At 35.9% G+C, this 19,297-nt stretch overlaps 1 protein-coding gene across 6 annotated transcripts in view; it reads right to left on the bottom strand.

Annotated features, from left to right (window-relative positions):
• Positions 1 to 19,297, bottom strand: part of Cd36 (CD36 molecule) — a 74,615-nt gene that overhangs the window by 20,212 nt on the left and 35,106 nt on the right. For 3 of the 6 annotated variants that reach the window (XM_059257255.1, XM_059257253.1, XM_059257254.1), the window contains exons 2-3: positions 8,821 to 8,910; positions 8,136 to 8,338 (exon numbers count right to left, since the gene is read on the bottom strand). In XM_059257255.1, the coding sequence (XP_059113238.1) occupies positions 8,136 to 8,255 (120 nt within the window). In that variant the 5' untranslated portion in view covers positions 8,256 to 8,338; positions 8,821 to 8,910. Of the gene's footprint in view, positions 1 to 8,135; positions 8,376 to 8,820; positions 8,911 to 11,637; positions 11,824 to 15,260; positions 15,525 to 19,297 lie in introns of those variants that run through there. The other 3 variants (XM_059257257.1, XM_059257252.1, XM_059257256.1) reach the window with 3 other exon arrangements.

Here is a 19,297-nt window from a genome sequence, read left to right as displayed (position 1 = left end):
CCTCTGCTCTTAGTTGGTAGATGGGAAATAAAGTTTCATGTCTTTGGGAACTAGATTGCCTAATGCAGAGGATAATGGACGTCCTTAGAGAAGAGGAGGCAGCAGGCTAGGGTGTGTTTGAAAATTCTGTAGTGGTGTAACCCATGTACACGGGAACAAGAGCTGCTCATATGTTGTTCAGATTTCTACTGCTTTTTAAAGTATCCTTAAAAAAAGGTATGTAGCCAAAATGTTTTCTTCCACACTAGACCAGTATTAGGGGGAAACTACAAAACTGAGAATATTCACTTTTCTTAAGATAAAGGTGTTTGTGAATGTTAAAGCTGAAATCTGTTTTGACTTACAATGTCAAAACACTATGAAGGGAAAAGCACCCTCCCCTCCGCCACACCACACACAAGCATCTACGGTCATAAAAATCATAAGGCCCAACATAATAGCTATTATTTATCTTGTATCTCTTAAAGTACAAATTCATTTCAGTCCTCATTGAAAATAAGTCAGTATATTCTTATGGAATTAGAAATGGTTTCTGACCATACATATTGTTTTGTTCTTTGAACAGAGAAGCCACTAGACTGTTAAGGTGGGGTAGAAAGAGAGTCATCACTCAATGACTGAGATGTGCACACTAACTTTGACAGCGATGTGGGTGAGTACTCTTTTAATGTAACAGCAAAACCAAGTGTGTATGGGTCTCATTCACATAACTGCCAAAGTTAGTAATAATTAAGTCACCCTTATATTTTTTGTATTGGAGTAGGGGGAAGTACAAAAATTTTAAAAGAATTGCTTTATCCACCATAGACCGCATGAAAACTCAGTATCACATATAGAACATTTAGTATACAGAGAAATGAGATACTATGCTAGAAACTAGATATTATGAATTTGTGTGATTTGGACAGATTATTTAATTTATTTATTTCTTAGTTTCCTCATAATGTAAAGAGTAGATATTTTGAGCCATATGAATTTAGCTCAATTATAGGTAAAACATATCAATGACATTTTAATATGGTTTGTCTTTACCTTGTGAATTATAACAACTATGAAATGTGAGTTTGAACAATGTGGACACACAGAAACCATTCAGCAAGTGCTCACTGTTAGTATTTTAGAAACAGACTCCCCATGTCGGAGTGAAAACTGTGATTTCATTTCCTTCCCACACTGCTCCAAGTCTTCCTTTAGGTCTTAGCTGTCTAATACAGTGAGATGACAGTAACTCACAATATTACATGACACTTCTTTTCCTGTTATTAGTCAGTTGTTGTTTTTATTTCTTCTGCATTAAACCCTTCCTTCAAAGGTAGACTTTTGTCTTCCTCACCACACTTCCAATTGAACCTGTACTGGTTCCCCGTGAGACAGTATGCTCGGAAGTATGATGACTATGGTGGGAGTGGCCAGCCTCATTCTGCCGAGATCTGAGACTCCACTGTACAGAAGGGAATTCTTTTTTGGTACAGTAAATCTGGCCAAATGTCCATGGCACTAACAATCGCTTTTGTTTTGCTGAATGGACTTGTGCCCTTCCAACTGCCTTCTTAATATTTACCTCCATCCTCATAGGCAAGCATCATGCTGCACTGTGTTCAGAGAAGCTTGTTTTTGCAGGGGGTGGTGGTTATTGCAGAGATTCCTAACTGATGAAAGTGCTGAGAATGAGTGAATGCTCAGTGCTGGCTCAGCCTTGGAAGAGGCATCTTTATCACTCCCTTTAAATCTCATGGGAAAATCATGCACAGAAGAAGGGGTAGAAAAAATGTAGGAGCTGGAGGAAAGGGAGGAATATGGTGACATGCTGTCCCCCAGGCATGGCATGGCTATTTTGCTCATGAACTCATCAGAGTGTTTAGTAACTGAGGCACACAAGGTTGGGCCCAGCAGCATTTCACTAGGGATTTGGGGAATGGTCATTGAATCCCACCTCTCCTCATGTAAACACCACCATTTGAATTCATCCTGCCACCAAAAAAGAAAATCAGGTAGGAGTAGTGCTTGAGAAGAGATATCACTGAGAGAGGACAAAGAAGACCATGATCAAAATACATTCTATGCTTGTAGGAAAACATCATAAAGAAACTCATTAGTATGTACAACTAATATAAGCCAATAAAATTTCTCATATTTATGCATTATGTCTGTAGAGATAAAGAGAATTCAATAGATTATTGGTGACAGTTGTATTAAGAACAAATGGCTTTAGTATTAGGTTATAAGCAATTAAAATATGGAGGAAAATGTATAGATGCATATTGGAGCATTAAGACTTAATATTTCAGAGGTTCAAAAATGAGCCTTTCAGTACTTATATAAGAACCTAAAATGGGAGATTTTCATCATAGTTGAGGAGACAACTACATGATATTAACCTGGGAAAGAAAAAGAAACCCACATGTGTTAAATTCTGTTTCTAAATCATTGATCGTGAGCCATTTATTTTACAGCTATATAGAACTATATGCGGTATGAATGTTGTTATTTTAACTTAGTTATTTGACTATTTCTTAATCTCATGCCATTATATAGAAAAATAATTCTTACATATTTAGTGGCTAAAGACACTTTTATTGGGCTTTAAGTACTATGAGAAAGTGTGAATTATTTCATAATTTCTAAGAATACTACAACCATATGTTATCCAAATGTAGACTATTGTCCAAAATTTATCAATTTAAAAATAATTATTTCACCTGTTAAATATGACATCATTTTCAAAGGTACCCAAGGAAAATTCTTTCCGAGAATGATTGAAAGAAAAGGTACCATGACTGAACTGTGTAATTACCAGACATTAATCTTTTAATAGGACAAAATGAACTTTAATTCTATTTTTGTATATCACAGAGAAAGTATCATTTATTTAAAGTAAACTATACTATAAAAGCTACCAAACATTTTATCAGGGGACACCAATAGTACCAAATATCAAAGCATCACTTGCAAGTTGAATAGAACTTTGACTCTGTACAGTAATTTGGCCAGCAGTACATTCCTGGCTGCTCATGATATTGTATCTATGCTATTTAACAAGAGAGTATAAACATGTCAGTCTTACACAGACTGAAAAAGATTCTAAAAATCAGCAAGAGACTTTTATAGTTTTAATCTACAAAAAATTGAAGTCTCTAGAAAATATATCTTGGAAATAAGCATAAAAGATAAACTAAATTTTAAATAACATTTTCTGGACTGCTTTAGACCATTGCAAATGAGAGTGACTTGGCCCCATCTTTTGGAATGAGAGAGTGTCATAACACATAACTCTGCTTAATAAATGAGAAAGTATTTTGAATCTTCAAAGTGATACATCTATAAATAAGCAATAGATTTCCAAATTTTCTATTATTAAATTATATGAAATTAGAGCTAATAAATTTCAACAATTTTAAAAAGGATGTCAGTATCCAAACCCTTGTGTTTGGGAAGTCAAAGCACTTTGAATGTTCCTGGGTGAAAGGCAAGAGACATAACAGAGACTTTAATCTTGTGGTATACCAAAAAATGTACATCCTGCATCATTTAAAAATTATTACATGGCTTACATGCGCGCGCGTGCGTGCGTGCGTGCGTGCGTGCGTGCGTGCGTGTGTGTGTGTGTGTGTGTGTGTGTGTATGTGTGTATGCATACTTTGGTGTGCTTGTGGAGGTCAGCAGATAACTTGGAAATGCCAGTACTCTCCTTCAACCACAGGGTCTTGGGGATTGAATGCAGGACTTCAAGCTTGCTGATAGTTGCATTTACCCACTGAGCCACCTCAAGGTCTCATCAGTATCATTTTACAAACAGCTGCATAAACTAAAAGAAAGAACCTTTTATAAACAAAGTGAAAGTCACTGTTTCATTTTGTTCTTTGGTGCTCAGGATTGAGCTCAGGCATCATTCGTGCTAATCATTTGTCCTATTCTGACGAAGCCCAGCTGAACAGCTTCTTTAAATAACTAAAATTGAGATGGGTAGAATGTTTATATGAAAAAAAAATCGTTTTGCCTTAAATATACCACACAGATTCCGGTGTTGGGTGTTGTGTCTCCACATGCGGACACACATGGTGGGCAGCATCAACTATTGCTTCCCCTTCAGGTGGAATCCATTCTCCCCTCCATCTTTGCTTTTATGCTTCCTCTTTCTTGATTCTGGTTCCATATTGCCCCATTTCATTTTGGAAAAGATTACACACGTATCTCTCATTTCAGAACAGTGTGCATGTGATATCTTGACATCAATCTCAAGTATCATTCTTCAGGAGCCCTTCACTCTACAGTCCTTTTTGAGGCAAGATCACTCATTGACCCGGACTTCAGGTTAGGCTGACTGGTCAGAGCTCCCCAAACATCTGTCTGTCTCTCCATGGCTGAGATTACAAGTCTAAGCTACCATGGCAGGCATTTCACATAGGTACTGGGCACTGAGCTTAGCTCCTCATGTCTGCTGGCCAATAGATCACTAACTGAGCTATCTGAACAATCGCTAACCACTACTAATTTAGTGTTCATCAGCCAGGAAACATTTCATCTTCCCTTTATATCTGTTTTCTGCCTGACCTCTAAGAAATTACACTCTTTCTTCCTGTTTCTTCATAAAAACCTACCTCTTTTCCTTTCTGTTTCTCCTTGCCGATGACTATGCACAATTCTGTAGTATGCAATCCTGCTCCTCTGGACACTCAACCCCTAGAAGGCAGCGTGTTTGTTTAGTTTTATCTGTAACCTCCCAGCAATCACTAAATCTATTTGAACTCTGACCTTTGAATATAGACTGATGTTCACATCAAGCCAGTTACAAAACTTCTGTGTCTGTCTTTCACTTCTTTGGGTATGTATTTGCATCAACAAGCCAGTTGGACATCTTATGGTATGTCACATTTATTCCTCTCCCCCTAATTTCGTCCCTCTATCTAAAATACTAATGCATCCAGGAATCCATCAGTTTTTCTAAAGCGTCACCATTTTAGTCCTTTTGCTATATAATGGGCCTATAAACAAAGGCATTTTTATAAGTGTAATTTCTCCCACAATGCTTATTCTTTTGCAGATTTCATGTCTTTGCTTCCCAACCACATCCATTTTAGGATCATAGTGTTTAAGGTTACATCATTTATTCTCCAATTTTTCCTATTGGCTACTTAAGATGGAATGCTGATTCAATGTCTTGACATTATAAAATGGATCAAATAATATCATGTTTGTTTATGAAAATTAAATTAATTTTTATATGTGAAGATCTTAATAATACCATTAGTCATTTGATGGCATTGATCAAAATGTGTGTTCCTTATATCTTACTGAAGACAATATACAAACTGCTTTTTACGTCACCAATTACTCTTCTTCATAGTGTTTAAAACTTCTCAAATCTAAGCACATAGTGCTTTATACCTATCTCTCATATTATTCTAATAATCCTGCTAAGTTCTTTACCTTTTAATACTATATAATAAATTTTGATCATTTTCATCTCCTCCAGTTCCAACTCCTCCCAGATCCTACCCTCCTATCCACCACCTTATCCACCCAACTTCATTCTCTTCATTCTCTCTCTCTCTCTCTCTCTCTCTCTCTCTCTCTCTCTCTCTCTCGAAAATTAAAACAAAGAAACAAAATAAAATCTATAAGACAAAACAAAAAAACCTAAATCAAATCAAGCCAAATAAAAAGTGCACAATGAAACATGGAGCCCACTTTGTGTGGCCAACACCTTCTTGGCATGGGTCCTATCTTGGTGTGTAGTTTAAATACTCAGTAAACTCCATTGGAGAAAAGTGATTTTTATTTTCTTCCCCAGCAGATATCAATTGTAAATAGCTTTTTAGTTAGGTATGGGACTTTGTGTCCACTCCCCTCCTCTCTGGGCTATAGTTTGTGTTTAGTTTCAACTTTTGTAAGTCTCTGTGAGTTTCTATGCACATATGCCCTGCTGTGTCTGAAGACACTGTTTCCTTGGAGTCATATCCGACCTTTTTTTTACAACCTTTCTATCTTGTCTTCCACATAGATCTCCAGCCTTTCCCTCTCCATTGTATTTAGCTTAATCCCACAGCTTTTCCCTTACTGTTAATTAGTCCCTTTGAAATTTTCAACACAATCGTTTATAAGCTTCTCAAATTATACAATTCTTCAAAATAAAACAAAATTTCACTGTGTCTTCCTGAATTTTCATGAATAATCTATATTTTCTTCCTATACAACATTTATTTTTCATAGTATACAAAACTTTATCCTATGTTCTCACAGGTCTGTCTATTTTTTTCTACAAGATACACATTTTCTTAGATATTTCTTACACTTACTGAGAAAAATTTTATTTTTTGTTTATTCTACAGATTATATAAAATTCTCTTTTTATGAGTTCTCATTATTACCTTAGGGAAAATTATTAAAGATTTTATACAAAATGGTGTTAGCACTCACACACCACTCAAGAACATTTATGTGAGCTAATTTTGTTACATAAAGAAAAGATTGATTAATCAGTATGCAGCCATTGTTCCTGTTAGTCTATAATGCCATATCCTGGAAGATTGTGACTTTGTTTTGTTCAAAAGACAGTTCTAGTCCATGCATTAACAGACAGTGCTCCACAATGATCCAAGTGGAAATCACAAGTGACAAGACAGGAAGGGGCTGGAGTGGTGGCAGGTCCATTTCCTCCTCGGCCCACACCCTTCTCTGTCATTCTACATCAATAATACTATCAAGGAAAATCAGCTAATCCATTGAAGGGGCTATGTTTCAATTTAAAAAAGATACATATAATATGTAAATAGCATGTATATTTTCATACTTGTATTGCATAATATAACATATATTTTCATTAAATGCAAACAGTTGGAGAAACGTAATGTAAGAGATGATTATATAATTGTCGAGCAACATAGTGTGTGTGCATGTGTGTATAGGAATTCTCGCCTTCAATACTCTACATAGTGAGATGGGAGTAAAATAGTTCAATGAGAGTATCTTTCAATTTAAAGACAGCATTTGTAACAAAAGAAAATAAAACCACAAAGTAGTAACTTTTATTCACGAAAAACTATATTTGAAGTTAATTTTTATGTTAATTCCATTAAGCCAACCTTCCTGTGAATGCAAATAACATTTGCTCATATCTCTTTGCTGCAGTACAGTTACTATCTGTCTAGGTTGCTAGAATCAAAACCAGTCTGGGAGCTGAGGCCAATGCTCCTGACTATGGCACTTGGCCACAGTTAATTGACAACTTCTCAATTGAACATGTGTGCCTCTGGGCAGGGCAGGAACCCTCAAGTTCACAACAGTTCTTTCCTCACCCTTTACATTGTTCTGGACAGCTCTATTTCATTTGTGACCTCTTTTTCCAAACTGCTGATACCGTTTTAATTTTCCAGCTATCCTTTAGGAGGACAGTAGATAAGGCTTCCCACAATGTATCACTTCATTAAAATTTCTTTGAATGTGAAGTTGATTAAAATGAACTAGGGTGAGAGATGATTATGAGTATATCCATCTTCTTAAATCATTTCAATTTGATTTAAAGTTCCAATTTATTAATGTATGCCAAGATGTGTCATATATAACATTTTCCCTGAAATTTAGACAGAACCAAATCCCAAGGTAAGTAAACACTGAATACATAATAGTAATGACTACTACACCTATTTAGAACAGGGGTTTTCCAGAGGTCCTCATTCAATAATAAACACTTTTTAACATGTATACCTGCATAGATACATGCATTTTTCTCATTGTTAATGAAAATACAACTTCTTCTATAAACATATCCTTACAAAATACACTATTTCTATTCAAAAGCATGCCAGTGTACTCTCCAAACATTAAGACAATTATTTCTACTAAACTGCATGACTATAACCTAAAGTTTTATCAAAATTTGATATATTTAAGAATAGTAACATATTCATGTCCAATTCACATCATACTCATAAAGGTATCTGTGGGTTTCTTCTGCATTACACTGTGATGTTTCATACAGGCTTACTTCATCATATGGGGCTGCAGTGATTCACAATCACCTTCCTATTCAAAGCACAAAATCACCAGGTAGCATAAAACAAGCATCCAGAACAACAATGACAAGAGGCATGATAGAATAAGTAAATGCACAACAGGTTTTCCCTGGTTGCTTGTACCTTTTTGATTGTCTTCTCAATAAGCATGTCTCCAACGGGCATGAGAATACCCCCGAACACAGCCAAGACTGCACCAATGACAGCTCCAGCGATGAGCCCACAGTTCCGATCACAGCCCATTTTCCTCGTGCAGGAGAAGAATCACGGTGGAGCACTTGTTTCTCACCAATTCCCAGGTGTGGTTACAGTGTTTCCTACGTGGCCTGATTCCACCATTAGAAAGAGGTCATAAACCAGAAGCTTAAATATCAGTACAAAAAGATCAAAGTACAAAGAGAACATGTCACTGAATCAGATAATTTTGCCAGCTAACAATAAACAAATATTTTTTGTTTGGCTCACCAAGCTGGTTTTCTACATCCTTCTCCCTCCTCTTGCTCCTAAAAACCCACCAGAAGCAGAAAATATCAAAGAAACTGCTTTTTCCCCCTTTTTAATTCTTCTGTTTTGAATTTTCCTCCTTGGGTGATTAACATACTGTAATCTTATCTAAGTAGAACCATATATACACATTCTCATTCTCATACTCCCTACCACACATAGAATACTCCTTTATACTCTTGCTCCCTTCCTACCTCTCCACCCAATCAGAACCATAAGCACTCTGCCAGGATTCTCCTGCAAACCAAATCTGGCTGGCCTGGCATACCCTGTCCACTAAGCCACCATGGCAATGGTAACATACCTTTCTCAGGAACCAACAGCAATGAGTTTTGCAAGAAATAGTCTGGTGAGGCTCAGAAAGAATCAATACTTCAAATCATTTGTAGGCTACCTGTCAAAACAAGAAAGCAGAGGAGCAACCCCTTATCAAATAATTAATACTAGTATATTTTGTTAATGTAATTGTAAATGTTAGAAAATTCCATTTCTTTTCTGGTGTTTCAGTTTATGAAAGCATTCAATAGACTTTTAAAAGTGTGTATGGTCTATAATTTTATCACTAATGTTTTTGATAGAATATAGGTTAAGGAACTTGATGAATATACGTTTTGTAAGTGTATAGATTTAACATTAGAATTTCATGTTGTTATTCTTAAAGATTCTTTTACATAACCAACTGTAGTACCATTCATTTTTTTCCTATGTAGGGATTCTTGTCAACTATTTTAAATAAGAAAGTATTGCTAATATGTACATCATGTAGTCAGCTTAATTTGCAACACCATATTTTATGTGGTTATTATGTAACATTAGAAGAAAATAATAGCTAGAACCACTGGATCCTCCTGCAATAAAATTAATTCAGTCATGTCACTTCTTATCAATATTTGAAGAGGAGGCAGGGATTCAACGACAGTGTGATGCTGATTTTTCACCTTCCTTAGTGGGCTGTCTCCTGTGGTTTGTATCTCATAACAATTTTGTTTCACACTAAAATGTCCATGGCCAAGAGGACCACAGACATCAGCAGAACTGAGAAAGGATGAGGCCCACAGAGAGCATTCTGACACACTTTGTATACAGACATATTTCAAAAGATGAAGGAGCACTAATGGTACAGATTCTTCATGACAGCTTCGCTCCTTCTGTAACCCTCCACCTCACTTTACATTCAAGCTCACTACTTCAGGAAACTGTAAAGTCTGAGACTTTTCTTGACACACAATCTTTCTTCAAGCCCCTGAAGAACTTGTAAGAAGACTGCACCATGCTGGAGTGCCTGCTGTAAAGCAAGAATCCTATCTAGGAGGCAGCAATCACTGCAGAGGGACCCAGCTGGCACAGTGAAGATAAGACAGCACTGGAGATGAAATAACACCCGACCTTTCACCCACCTTCCAGGTAACAACAAAGCAAAGATTCATTCTCTCTGTATCTTGACTTCTCTACTATTTCAAATAAGATGTGAAGTGAAAGCAGCGTTTTCCTATGTGAGTAGCAGAAGTGTTCCTTCAGCCACTGCTGGTTCTTCTCCAGCTGTTGCCTGGGAGACTGAAAGGTACAGTGACTCTGATCACATGGCAGTGTGATAATCCAGAGACCTTGGCTCCGGACAGACTCTCTATCTGTCTAACACTTCTTAGAAATGTTTAAGAGAATTTCTTTAAGACAGTATGCTTCTAACAGTGTGACCCATGATCATAACTCTGGGACAGGAAATCCTGTGTGCTATAGATGTTTGGCAAGTATAAATTAAATCTAAGTAAAAACACATAGTGAGTTACTGCTTTTGGAAAGTTATTTAATGCCTCATATGAACATCATTAAATTATTCATTAGGAGCAGTGAGATGGCTCAGTGTGTAAATGCACTAGCTGCCAAGTCTTACAAGCTAATCCTTGGTACCTGCAAGGCAGAAACAGAGAACTGAACCCTGCAATTTTACACATACACACACACACACACACACACACACACACACACACACACACACACACTTTAGTAAATAAATGCTAGAAATTATTCAGTAAAATCATTTCCAATTCTGACAAATAGAGTATAAAATGACCTTAAAATTCAATGTTATTGCTTCTGAACTTGGTGTACACATATTCACCCCTTATTCAATTCTATGGTTAAATATAGTTGTGAATGTACATTTTCAGAATCATTCTTCCTTATTTAAGTATCCTAACGCACAACAGGAAAGCATTTCTATACAAGATAGAAAGGATATAGCATCTGTTGTAGCATCCAAGAAACAGAGCCTGCTCTGCAATGCCTAGAAATCAACCTTAGGGCCTCTGCATCAGGAGACTGGGCAATAGACAGATGTGGGTATGGTGTGAGTTCTGTCTGCTTCAAACTGAAGTGAGAAAGTACACATAACCCACTGGCATTGTGTCAGATTTCTTAGAAAACAGAAGTATAAAGAAATGTATTTTGTTGGATCATAGTTAAATATTAATGTATTTATCTAACATGCTTTCAACCACGTGCTGATGTTTGACAGAGTGAAAGAGGTTAGCTTGTTCACAGGGTCACGTTTTTAGTGATTGATTCATTATTGCATTGTGTCATAATAACAGTTCTGAATTTGCCCTAAAAATGGGAAAAATACATGTTCCTTGGGTTCACTAATTATGACTTAGTGCCTTGACATTATGAGTAATGAATTCATAGTATAATCATATATTTTTCTCATGGTACATGAAATAAAACAGAATCTGTTTCATTGATCTGAGGACATAAATGCTCAGGTTAGCACATTCTAATCATCAGCTTGGCCATCCATATTTATCTTCAGAGGAAAGCATAGACTATTTTTTAAACAACTTTCTGTGAATTTAGCTATTAAAGAATACAAAGTTTGGGTCTCATGAAATCACATTTTCTCAATAGCACAGCTGCTTATATTTTACCATAGGTCATTTCATTTCTTATCTTAAATTAATTTTACTAAAATTCATTCTTTAGTGAAGACATTATTTGCAGTAAGTTGTTTATGGATTAAAATACTGAAATTTAGAAGTCAAAGAATAACCAGGAGCAGAGAACTCTTTGGACTAATCTAAAAGAGGAGAGGCATGCAGGCTTTAAGATGGTATGAGTTACATACCTGTCTTGATTCCAGGGTAGATCAGCTGCTATGTCCTATCTGGTGAATAAAATACATACAGATCCCTTGCCCCGGACATATGAGTGGATTCTATAGTTTTCAATGTTTTTAAAAGAAACACGGGAAGTGGTCTTCTTTTTCTCTTCTGGTTGTCAGACTGACAGAATGCTTCTCTCGTGGACTTTGAAACACAAGGCCCTTCCACTACATGGGGGAAATTAGTAGAAGCTGAGAGACTGGGCAGAGCCTGAGGAAGGATGAACTATAAGCATCCTCCCTGGCAAATAGGCCAAACAGTAAAGCAAATTCTCCTGAGAATCTGTAGTTATTCCCATGTGTGCTTCAAGCTGTGTTCCCTCGGAAACTCCACCCAGAAAAGGCCTGGCCCACAGGTAACACTTTTTCAGATGTGAACAGTGAAATGTGAAAATGTTTCAGAATCAGACTGGGACAGAGGGTTTTATTGTTTTCATCATCTACTGACAGTTTAAAAACTCCTATTCTACATGTAAAGCTCCTTCTGTATTTTTAATGTAGGAACAAGGCCACACAACTCTGCAAAAACTATCAGTCTTTCCATGGAGAATTTTCCTACCCAAGAAAAGAGCAGCACCTACCCATGATAACCTGATATGAAAATACCATGAGTGGTGACTGAATGAATAACAGGTTGAGTATGAGTATAGTGTTTTTCAAAATTTCTTATGCCCTTTTCACACATTTACCCTCTACCATGTCTAATGGCATTTACAAAGTCATGATTCTATAAACACAACACATACATTCAATCCAAACTAATACAGAAGGGTGCAGCTCTCTGATAACACTTGATCATGCTGAAACAAAAGACCCAAGGCCAACCTTTAACTCTCAGGTTAAATTGCACGTGTATGTTGGCATTAAACAAAAGCTCAGAGAAGAACTAACTGGTAGAAGAAAGGAAGAACTATGGCCTTGCTTTCAGCTATGCCTCACAGTGGCTCTAAACCACCACTGGAGAACTCAAGGCTTCTGCAGAAAACTTAGGAATGTCTTGATAAGGCGATCTCCAAAATCTTGTCCCATTTAAGTCACCAGAATCTTTTGTCTTTCTCATATGTCCATTTCCATCCTAATAGATTATATGCAGGCAAACATTTCAGCAAATACGTAAACAAACAAACCAGCATTTGTAATGTTGATGAATCATTTCACTTAATTAAACTTATCAAATCACGATAAAAACTAGTCTTGGTGATAATCTTAAGTAAATAATAGAGAGATTGTGTTACACATGATACCCCAAATCCTGCAAAAGTAAGTCTGTCTTTTAGAGGCATAACCAGGGGGTACTACAGGCTTCCTGTGATTCCTTCAGACATATTGTCTTAAACTTAACAACAGGAAGAGTTCTTCAATGAGCAACAAAATCCAAGAACATCTAGTGCTTTCCTAAGCCTGGGAATCAATTTTTATGACTTCTGTAAATTGAGTCCCTATCCATTGTTAGCAATGGATAGACCTAGCAATGACCTGGACTCTGTCTGCTTTAACCTTAGAAATGAAGTGAGACTGTGAAAGAAGCCACTGGTAAAATATAGATATATTGGGTTTTTTTGTTGTTGTTTGTTTGTTTTTGAGACAGGGTTTCTCTGTGTAGCTTTGCGCCATTCCTGGAACTCACTCGATAGCCCAGGCTGGCTTTAAATTCACAGAGATCCACCTGCCTCTGCCTCCCAAGTGCTGGGATTAAAGATGTGTGCCACCACCACCGGGCAGTAAAAATATTTTTAATCATTTAACCCTAGGTAAGAATGTTATTAGTGTTTCTTTCTCTACCCCAAATTTAACTATAGTTAGAATATTTCTTCAAGGTCTTCAGACTTTAAAATCTGAAATTAAGATATATGTATTTAGTTCTAGGTTTTCATAAATTAGTTTGTGGTTCTGTTTTCTCTGAGTTTGTAAGAGATTAATTTAAGCAAGATTGCAAGTGTTGAGAAAAATCAAACATGATTTTAATAATAATAATAATCTCACTATAAAAAGTTGTTTTACACATAATGAGTTTGGAGTATTATGCAATATTATTTTAAGCAACTATAATGTAGCAATAACTATTATTTCATGTTGCCTAATGACATGATTTGGGAAATTCCACTAAATATGATTATATAAAAATGGCATCAATATTTTCAAATTTCAATCAAATGTATATGTGGGCTAGTCATGCCCTTAGACCATGCAACTTGAAAGTTTTAATAAGTTAACTATAACACCTTGGATCAAATCACAAAATAGTAACATAACTGGTTTCTTTAGGAAATCAAGAGCAAAAAAGGCAAAAAATATAAATTTATTCAAATTGATTAAAAATAATCACAACTTTCATTAAAGGTAAGAGCAGAAACTAATTACTTTCAAAATAAATTCCAAAGTTTTTAGTACACTCTGTACAAATACCCATCCCATTGTTAACTTTAATATTTTTCTCAGGCCACCCTGTTATCTGATAATCTGAATTTGGTTTATTGTTCTGGTTTAATAATGATGTTGGTAGAAAGTATTTTTACATTATTGTTCATTTATAGACTCTAAAAGGCCCCTGGAAAACCAACTAGTAAAAATTTTTTGGAGATTTTATTCTCACTTATTCAAAAAACAATATTTGTAGCAATGCTTTCTTACATTTTTAAAAGACATTACCAACTTAAAGTCATTTAAGAAAGGACTGAGAAGTCTTGGAATTCTCACATTTTCAAAAATAATTCAAATTTATTATAAATGATTTATTTCATTAATAGTTATTTATAAAGTTTCTTTAATTAGATAGTTAATTTATCTAGAATGAGTTATCTATTCTTTAAACTCAGAATAACAATTTAGGGAAATAACTTACTAATATTTGAAACAAATTTTTGAATTTTCAAAGTCATTAATTTTCCTTTTTATTTTTACATTTAATACTAAGTTGTATACTAATATACACTAGTTAAATTTTAGGTCATTGTTTGAAGTAACTCAGTCCTTGTAGCAAATAAAATATCTTTGTTCATTAAAGAAAAGTGCTGAGTAAATGTATATTTAATAAATGTATTGCTCCTAACCATACAGAGAAAAATCAAGTTCATCAGAAATTGTACACTGAAAATTCAACAACAAGCCAATAACACTGAAAAGTAACAAATAGGTAACAAACTGCATCCAAGACACATTGTTGGCATAAGATTTACAAGTCATTTATAAAAACCAGTCTCACTGCATCAATGCTCATTAAAAATGTTCCTCATCATAATTTAAATATCATATTTAAATAGACAAGTTTAAATAAAACTCAAATTTGATTTTAAATTTAAATATTGACAAATGAATGTTGACAAATACATATGATATCAAGAATCATAAATAAAATGTCATTGGCCACTGGAAACAATTTTAATACTATTAAGCAGAAATGTAGGAAGACTGGTAAACAACACATCGTGAAATAAAGCCTAGGAACTTCAAGGCAGCATTGAGTTTACTTAGTCTTTTTTACTTTTTTGGTATAAAAGTTGATTTTTAAATATTATCATCTCCTATCATTTGAAAGATAAAAAAATTTTTCATTTTTTTTTAATTTAAAGAAAAAACATCCAACTTACCCTTGGAAGACTAAGAAACCATCCACCAATTGCTCCAATCACTTCAGAAAGCAGCTGGTAAGAAGAGAAGGTCCTCAGCACAAACCCCCTAGCCTGACCTCCTCATTACTTATGTGTGTGAGTTGAAATAAGCGTAAAAAAAACCTCAATGTCAGAGCTCAGTTTGTGGTTTGTTGCCAGCGGAATTGAGAAAAAAAAAAGAGAAAAAAAGCAACGCATTACACTGATAGTTAAGCTCACAAGGGTCTATTTCTGGTGAAGACCCATCACCTACATCTTTTTTTTTTCTTGGCCATGTTCCCATCCAAGTAAGTCAGAGGCCAGCTAAGCGAGCGAGTGAGCGGAACTGATTAAGTGAGCCACTCCTTCAACACTTTGTTTTCCAATGCAATCGGTATTCCAGATGCTGGACTGAAAGAGGGCAGAAAGTAAATTAGGGAACTAACTGGTCTGTCACGACTAAGTTGAAAATCTCAGCTCATAAAATGCAAAGAAGAGTCTTTTTCTATACTACAGAGGAGGAACCTGAAAGTACTGATAATTTGGAAAACAATTGGAAACTCTGTCAATCAACAGGGATGACAAACAGACTTTACAGAAAGGAAATGGCCCATTGTTCTACCTGGAAGTTAACTATTTATCATTTTTGTTGTTGTTGTTAATGTTGCTGACATTTATGAGGATGGTGCAATGATTCTCAAAAACCAAAAATGAAAAAAACAAAACCTAAAGATCTTCATCCAAAATAGAACTAGCAAAAATCACACAAATCTAATTACTACTGAGCATGGTGTCTCAGTGCAAAAAGTATATGCACCTCAGTCACCTTCAGCGGAACTAATCATACGTGTGCCTAAGCAAACAGAAGACCTTGCAAATCGTACATGTGCCTAAGCAAACAGAAGACCTTGCAAGTCATACATGTGCCTAAGCAAACAGAAGACCTTGCAAATCATACATGTGCCTAACCAAACAGAAGACCTTGCAAGTCATACATGTGCCTAAGCAAACAGAAGACCTTGCAAATCATACATGTGCCTAACCAAACAGAAGACCTTGCAAGTCATACATGTGCCTAAGCAAACAGAAGACCTTGCAAATCATACATGTGCCTAAGCAAACAGAAGACCTTGCAAGTCATACATGTGCCTAACCAAACAGAAGACCTTGCAAATCATGTGTGCCTAACCAAACAGAAGACCTTGCAAATCATACGTATTCCTAAGCAAACAGAGGACCTTTCACTTGAGACAAGCCAGACTCTCAAAATAAAGACTACTCTCATAAGACCCAAGGGTCAGACAGGCAACACCTCCAGAGCGTTACTCTGGCCTCAAGCTGGCAAGTTCGCCTGAAAACCATTTGCAAGTCTCTTTTAAAATTAAGCTACCTAAGAGGCATGGGCAGGGATATATTTAGCAGACAGGCTCAGGTTTAAGCCAGTCTTTGGCCTTATATTGTGCCCGCTGTCTCTTGTGGGCCTGTCTCACATACTGGGGTGAAATATCATTGGAGAAAGCCCTCAACCTCCTTGTTCATATTAAGCTTTGCCGAGTTTTCCAAGGAGACTGTGCTTGGTACATTCATTTAACTATTAACAAAAGGCCATTTCGATTTATTGGATTTTCACTTTGATTTCAGACCACTTATTTGGGAAGAAAGTTGAAACTATCTTGTGTAACCTCAATATAAATAAATTATCCTTTTCATTTCGAAAGAATTACATAGAGATTCCAGGAAAGGAAGCTGTATACAATCCTCTTACAACTGTGACCATTCTATTGCCATTGCTTGCTATGACAAAGGAGGATAAAGACTATCTTAATAAATATTTTGATTGAGATTGTATACTTTTAAAATATCTATTATGGACTTCATTCTTTTTGATATAAATATTTTTTCATCAAATTTATTCTCATGTCTATAAATACTAACATGATAATCTAGAAATAGCTTTTCAACACAAAGGCAGACAAGGCCAGTCTTAAAGACAATATTGAACACTAATAGAATATGAACACTAACAGAAAAGCTATTTCCTGACAATAGATGCCTGAATGAACACTGCATTCACTTGGATTGCTTTTTAATCAGCAGTTCAATGTCCTCTTCTGGTTGTCTCTGGAGAGCAAAATGTTACACATTCCATTGAACCGGCTAAAGAATCAAATTTACACTCTGAGAGGCGTCTAGTGAGTGTTCAGCCCCATAGCCAACAGTGATCAAGGAACTTGCTATTCAGTAGTCAAAAAGCACACAGTGGAATCAAATCCACAACATGAATGTCAAGAAAATACGACCTGAGCAATAAGTCATTTAAAAGTATATATGTCCATTTAAAAGTCAAGACTCAGGTTATATATGAATGTGTGTATTTATGGAGAGAAAGGGTATGTGTGTATACGTGTGTGTGTGTGCACGCTCATATATGGGCATGAACATATCCATGCGGGTGTATGTGTCCATATATGTGAATGTCTATGGAGGATAAAGGACAACCCTGGGTATTAGCCATCTTTAGATGCTGTCCACTTCCTATTTTGTTTGTTTGTTTCTTTGAGAAGGTCTTTCACTGACGTTGGGGACTCAGTGTCTAGGCTAGAAGGACTGGCCATAAAGCCTCGGGTATCTGCCCTTTGCCACCTCCCCAGAACTGGGAGTAGGAACATCAGGCCTGGACTTTTTACATGGCTTCTGGGAAGAGGACTCAGATCCTCAAACACTTTCCTGGCTGAGCTGTCTCACCAGGCCCAGGTTTTTATTCTTTAAGGTAATTTAACAGTATTTGTAGCTGATGTGCTCTAGATGAACTACACTGAGCCTTATAGATATCCACTACAGCAATAAATAAACAGATATGAATGGCAGAACAGAAGCATCAGTGGATATAAGTCATTTTAGGTTCAATTCTTTGAGAAGTCTTATTGCTAAGAGAACCCAGTCAGACACGTTTGCATCTTGTTCTTGCTAGAGGAGAATTAACCTGAGTGTGCATTGAGTGTTAAGTAACAGTCACTCTGGTCTGTTTTTGTTTGTTTTGTTCTGCAATTTTGTCAAGTTGTACATGAAAATCCAAATCTATATACAGTAGGGAAGCAGAAAACTTTTTGACATTTAAGATTTTAAAAAACGTTTAACTAAAAAGGTTACTTGTTAAAAAATATTTCTTTAAACTACAGAATTTAGTATTTTATTCATTAACTTCCTGTCATTTGCTTTTAAAGGTTAAGTCATGGTTACAATGCTTCTCTTTGCTTTAAGATTATGGAAATAATATGCTTTACCCAACACTCGATGACTTTTTAAAAATCCTTCATGGCAGTGCTTTAGACAGCTGATTCATGCACTTCAAAATTTGTGAAAAGAGGAAGTGCAACAAGTTGAGTAACACAAATATTGGGACATATTTGAGAGGCAGATGACAGATGAATTACAATATTCTCGAAGAGAGGTCACATGACTCATGTCTAAGTCCCACTTTATTCACAATAGGATCTGAAACCAAGCAAGACTTGTGTCGCTGATGTCTTTTTTCAGTGGAAGAGGAAGCCCATACACCTACACTCTCAAGCTGAATGAAAATCATACGGTGGATATAATATTTATAATGTATGGTTATATGAAAATCTAGGTTCTTGGTGAGTCACAATAGTTGACAACTGTGGAATTTAAGTTTTTTTTCTGACACTTCAGCAAATGAAAAGCAGCATCTCTGTATAGCTTGGATTATAATTTTAGATTGCATAGGTAATAAAAATTCTTAATATTAAGATAGTCATAAACTGACAGTATTGACACATTGGGCATTTACTGTCTGCTAGACACTGATCTACTTCATTTGCATCCCTTAAGGTGCCCACCAAGCCACCTCACTAGACTCTTCAGAAAACTCCAAGTTTTCCAGAGTGATGTTTGTTAAAGCAAAGCTTAAATCCTTTTTTTCTGGGGAAGAAATGATCAATAGGCCAGCTAGATGGCTTATGGGCAAAAGCACTTACAATACAAACCCAAGAGAGTGAGTTTAATCCCTGGAAACT

Source organism: Peromyscus eremicus, chromosome 3 (genome assembly GCF_949786415.1).
Source record: "Peromyscus eremicus chromosome 3, PerEre_H2_v1, whole genome shotgun sequence".
In the NCBI taxonomy this organism is placed as follows: Eukaryota; Metazoa; Chordata; class Mammalia; order Rodentia; family Cricetidae; genus Peromyscus; species Peromyscus eremicus.
The sequence above is the reverse complement of the archived record's forward strand: the minus strand, read 5'-3'. Positions and strand labels throughout refer to the sequence as shown.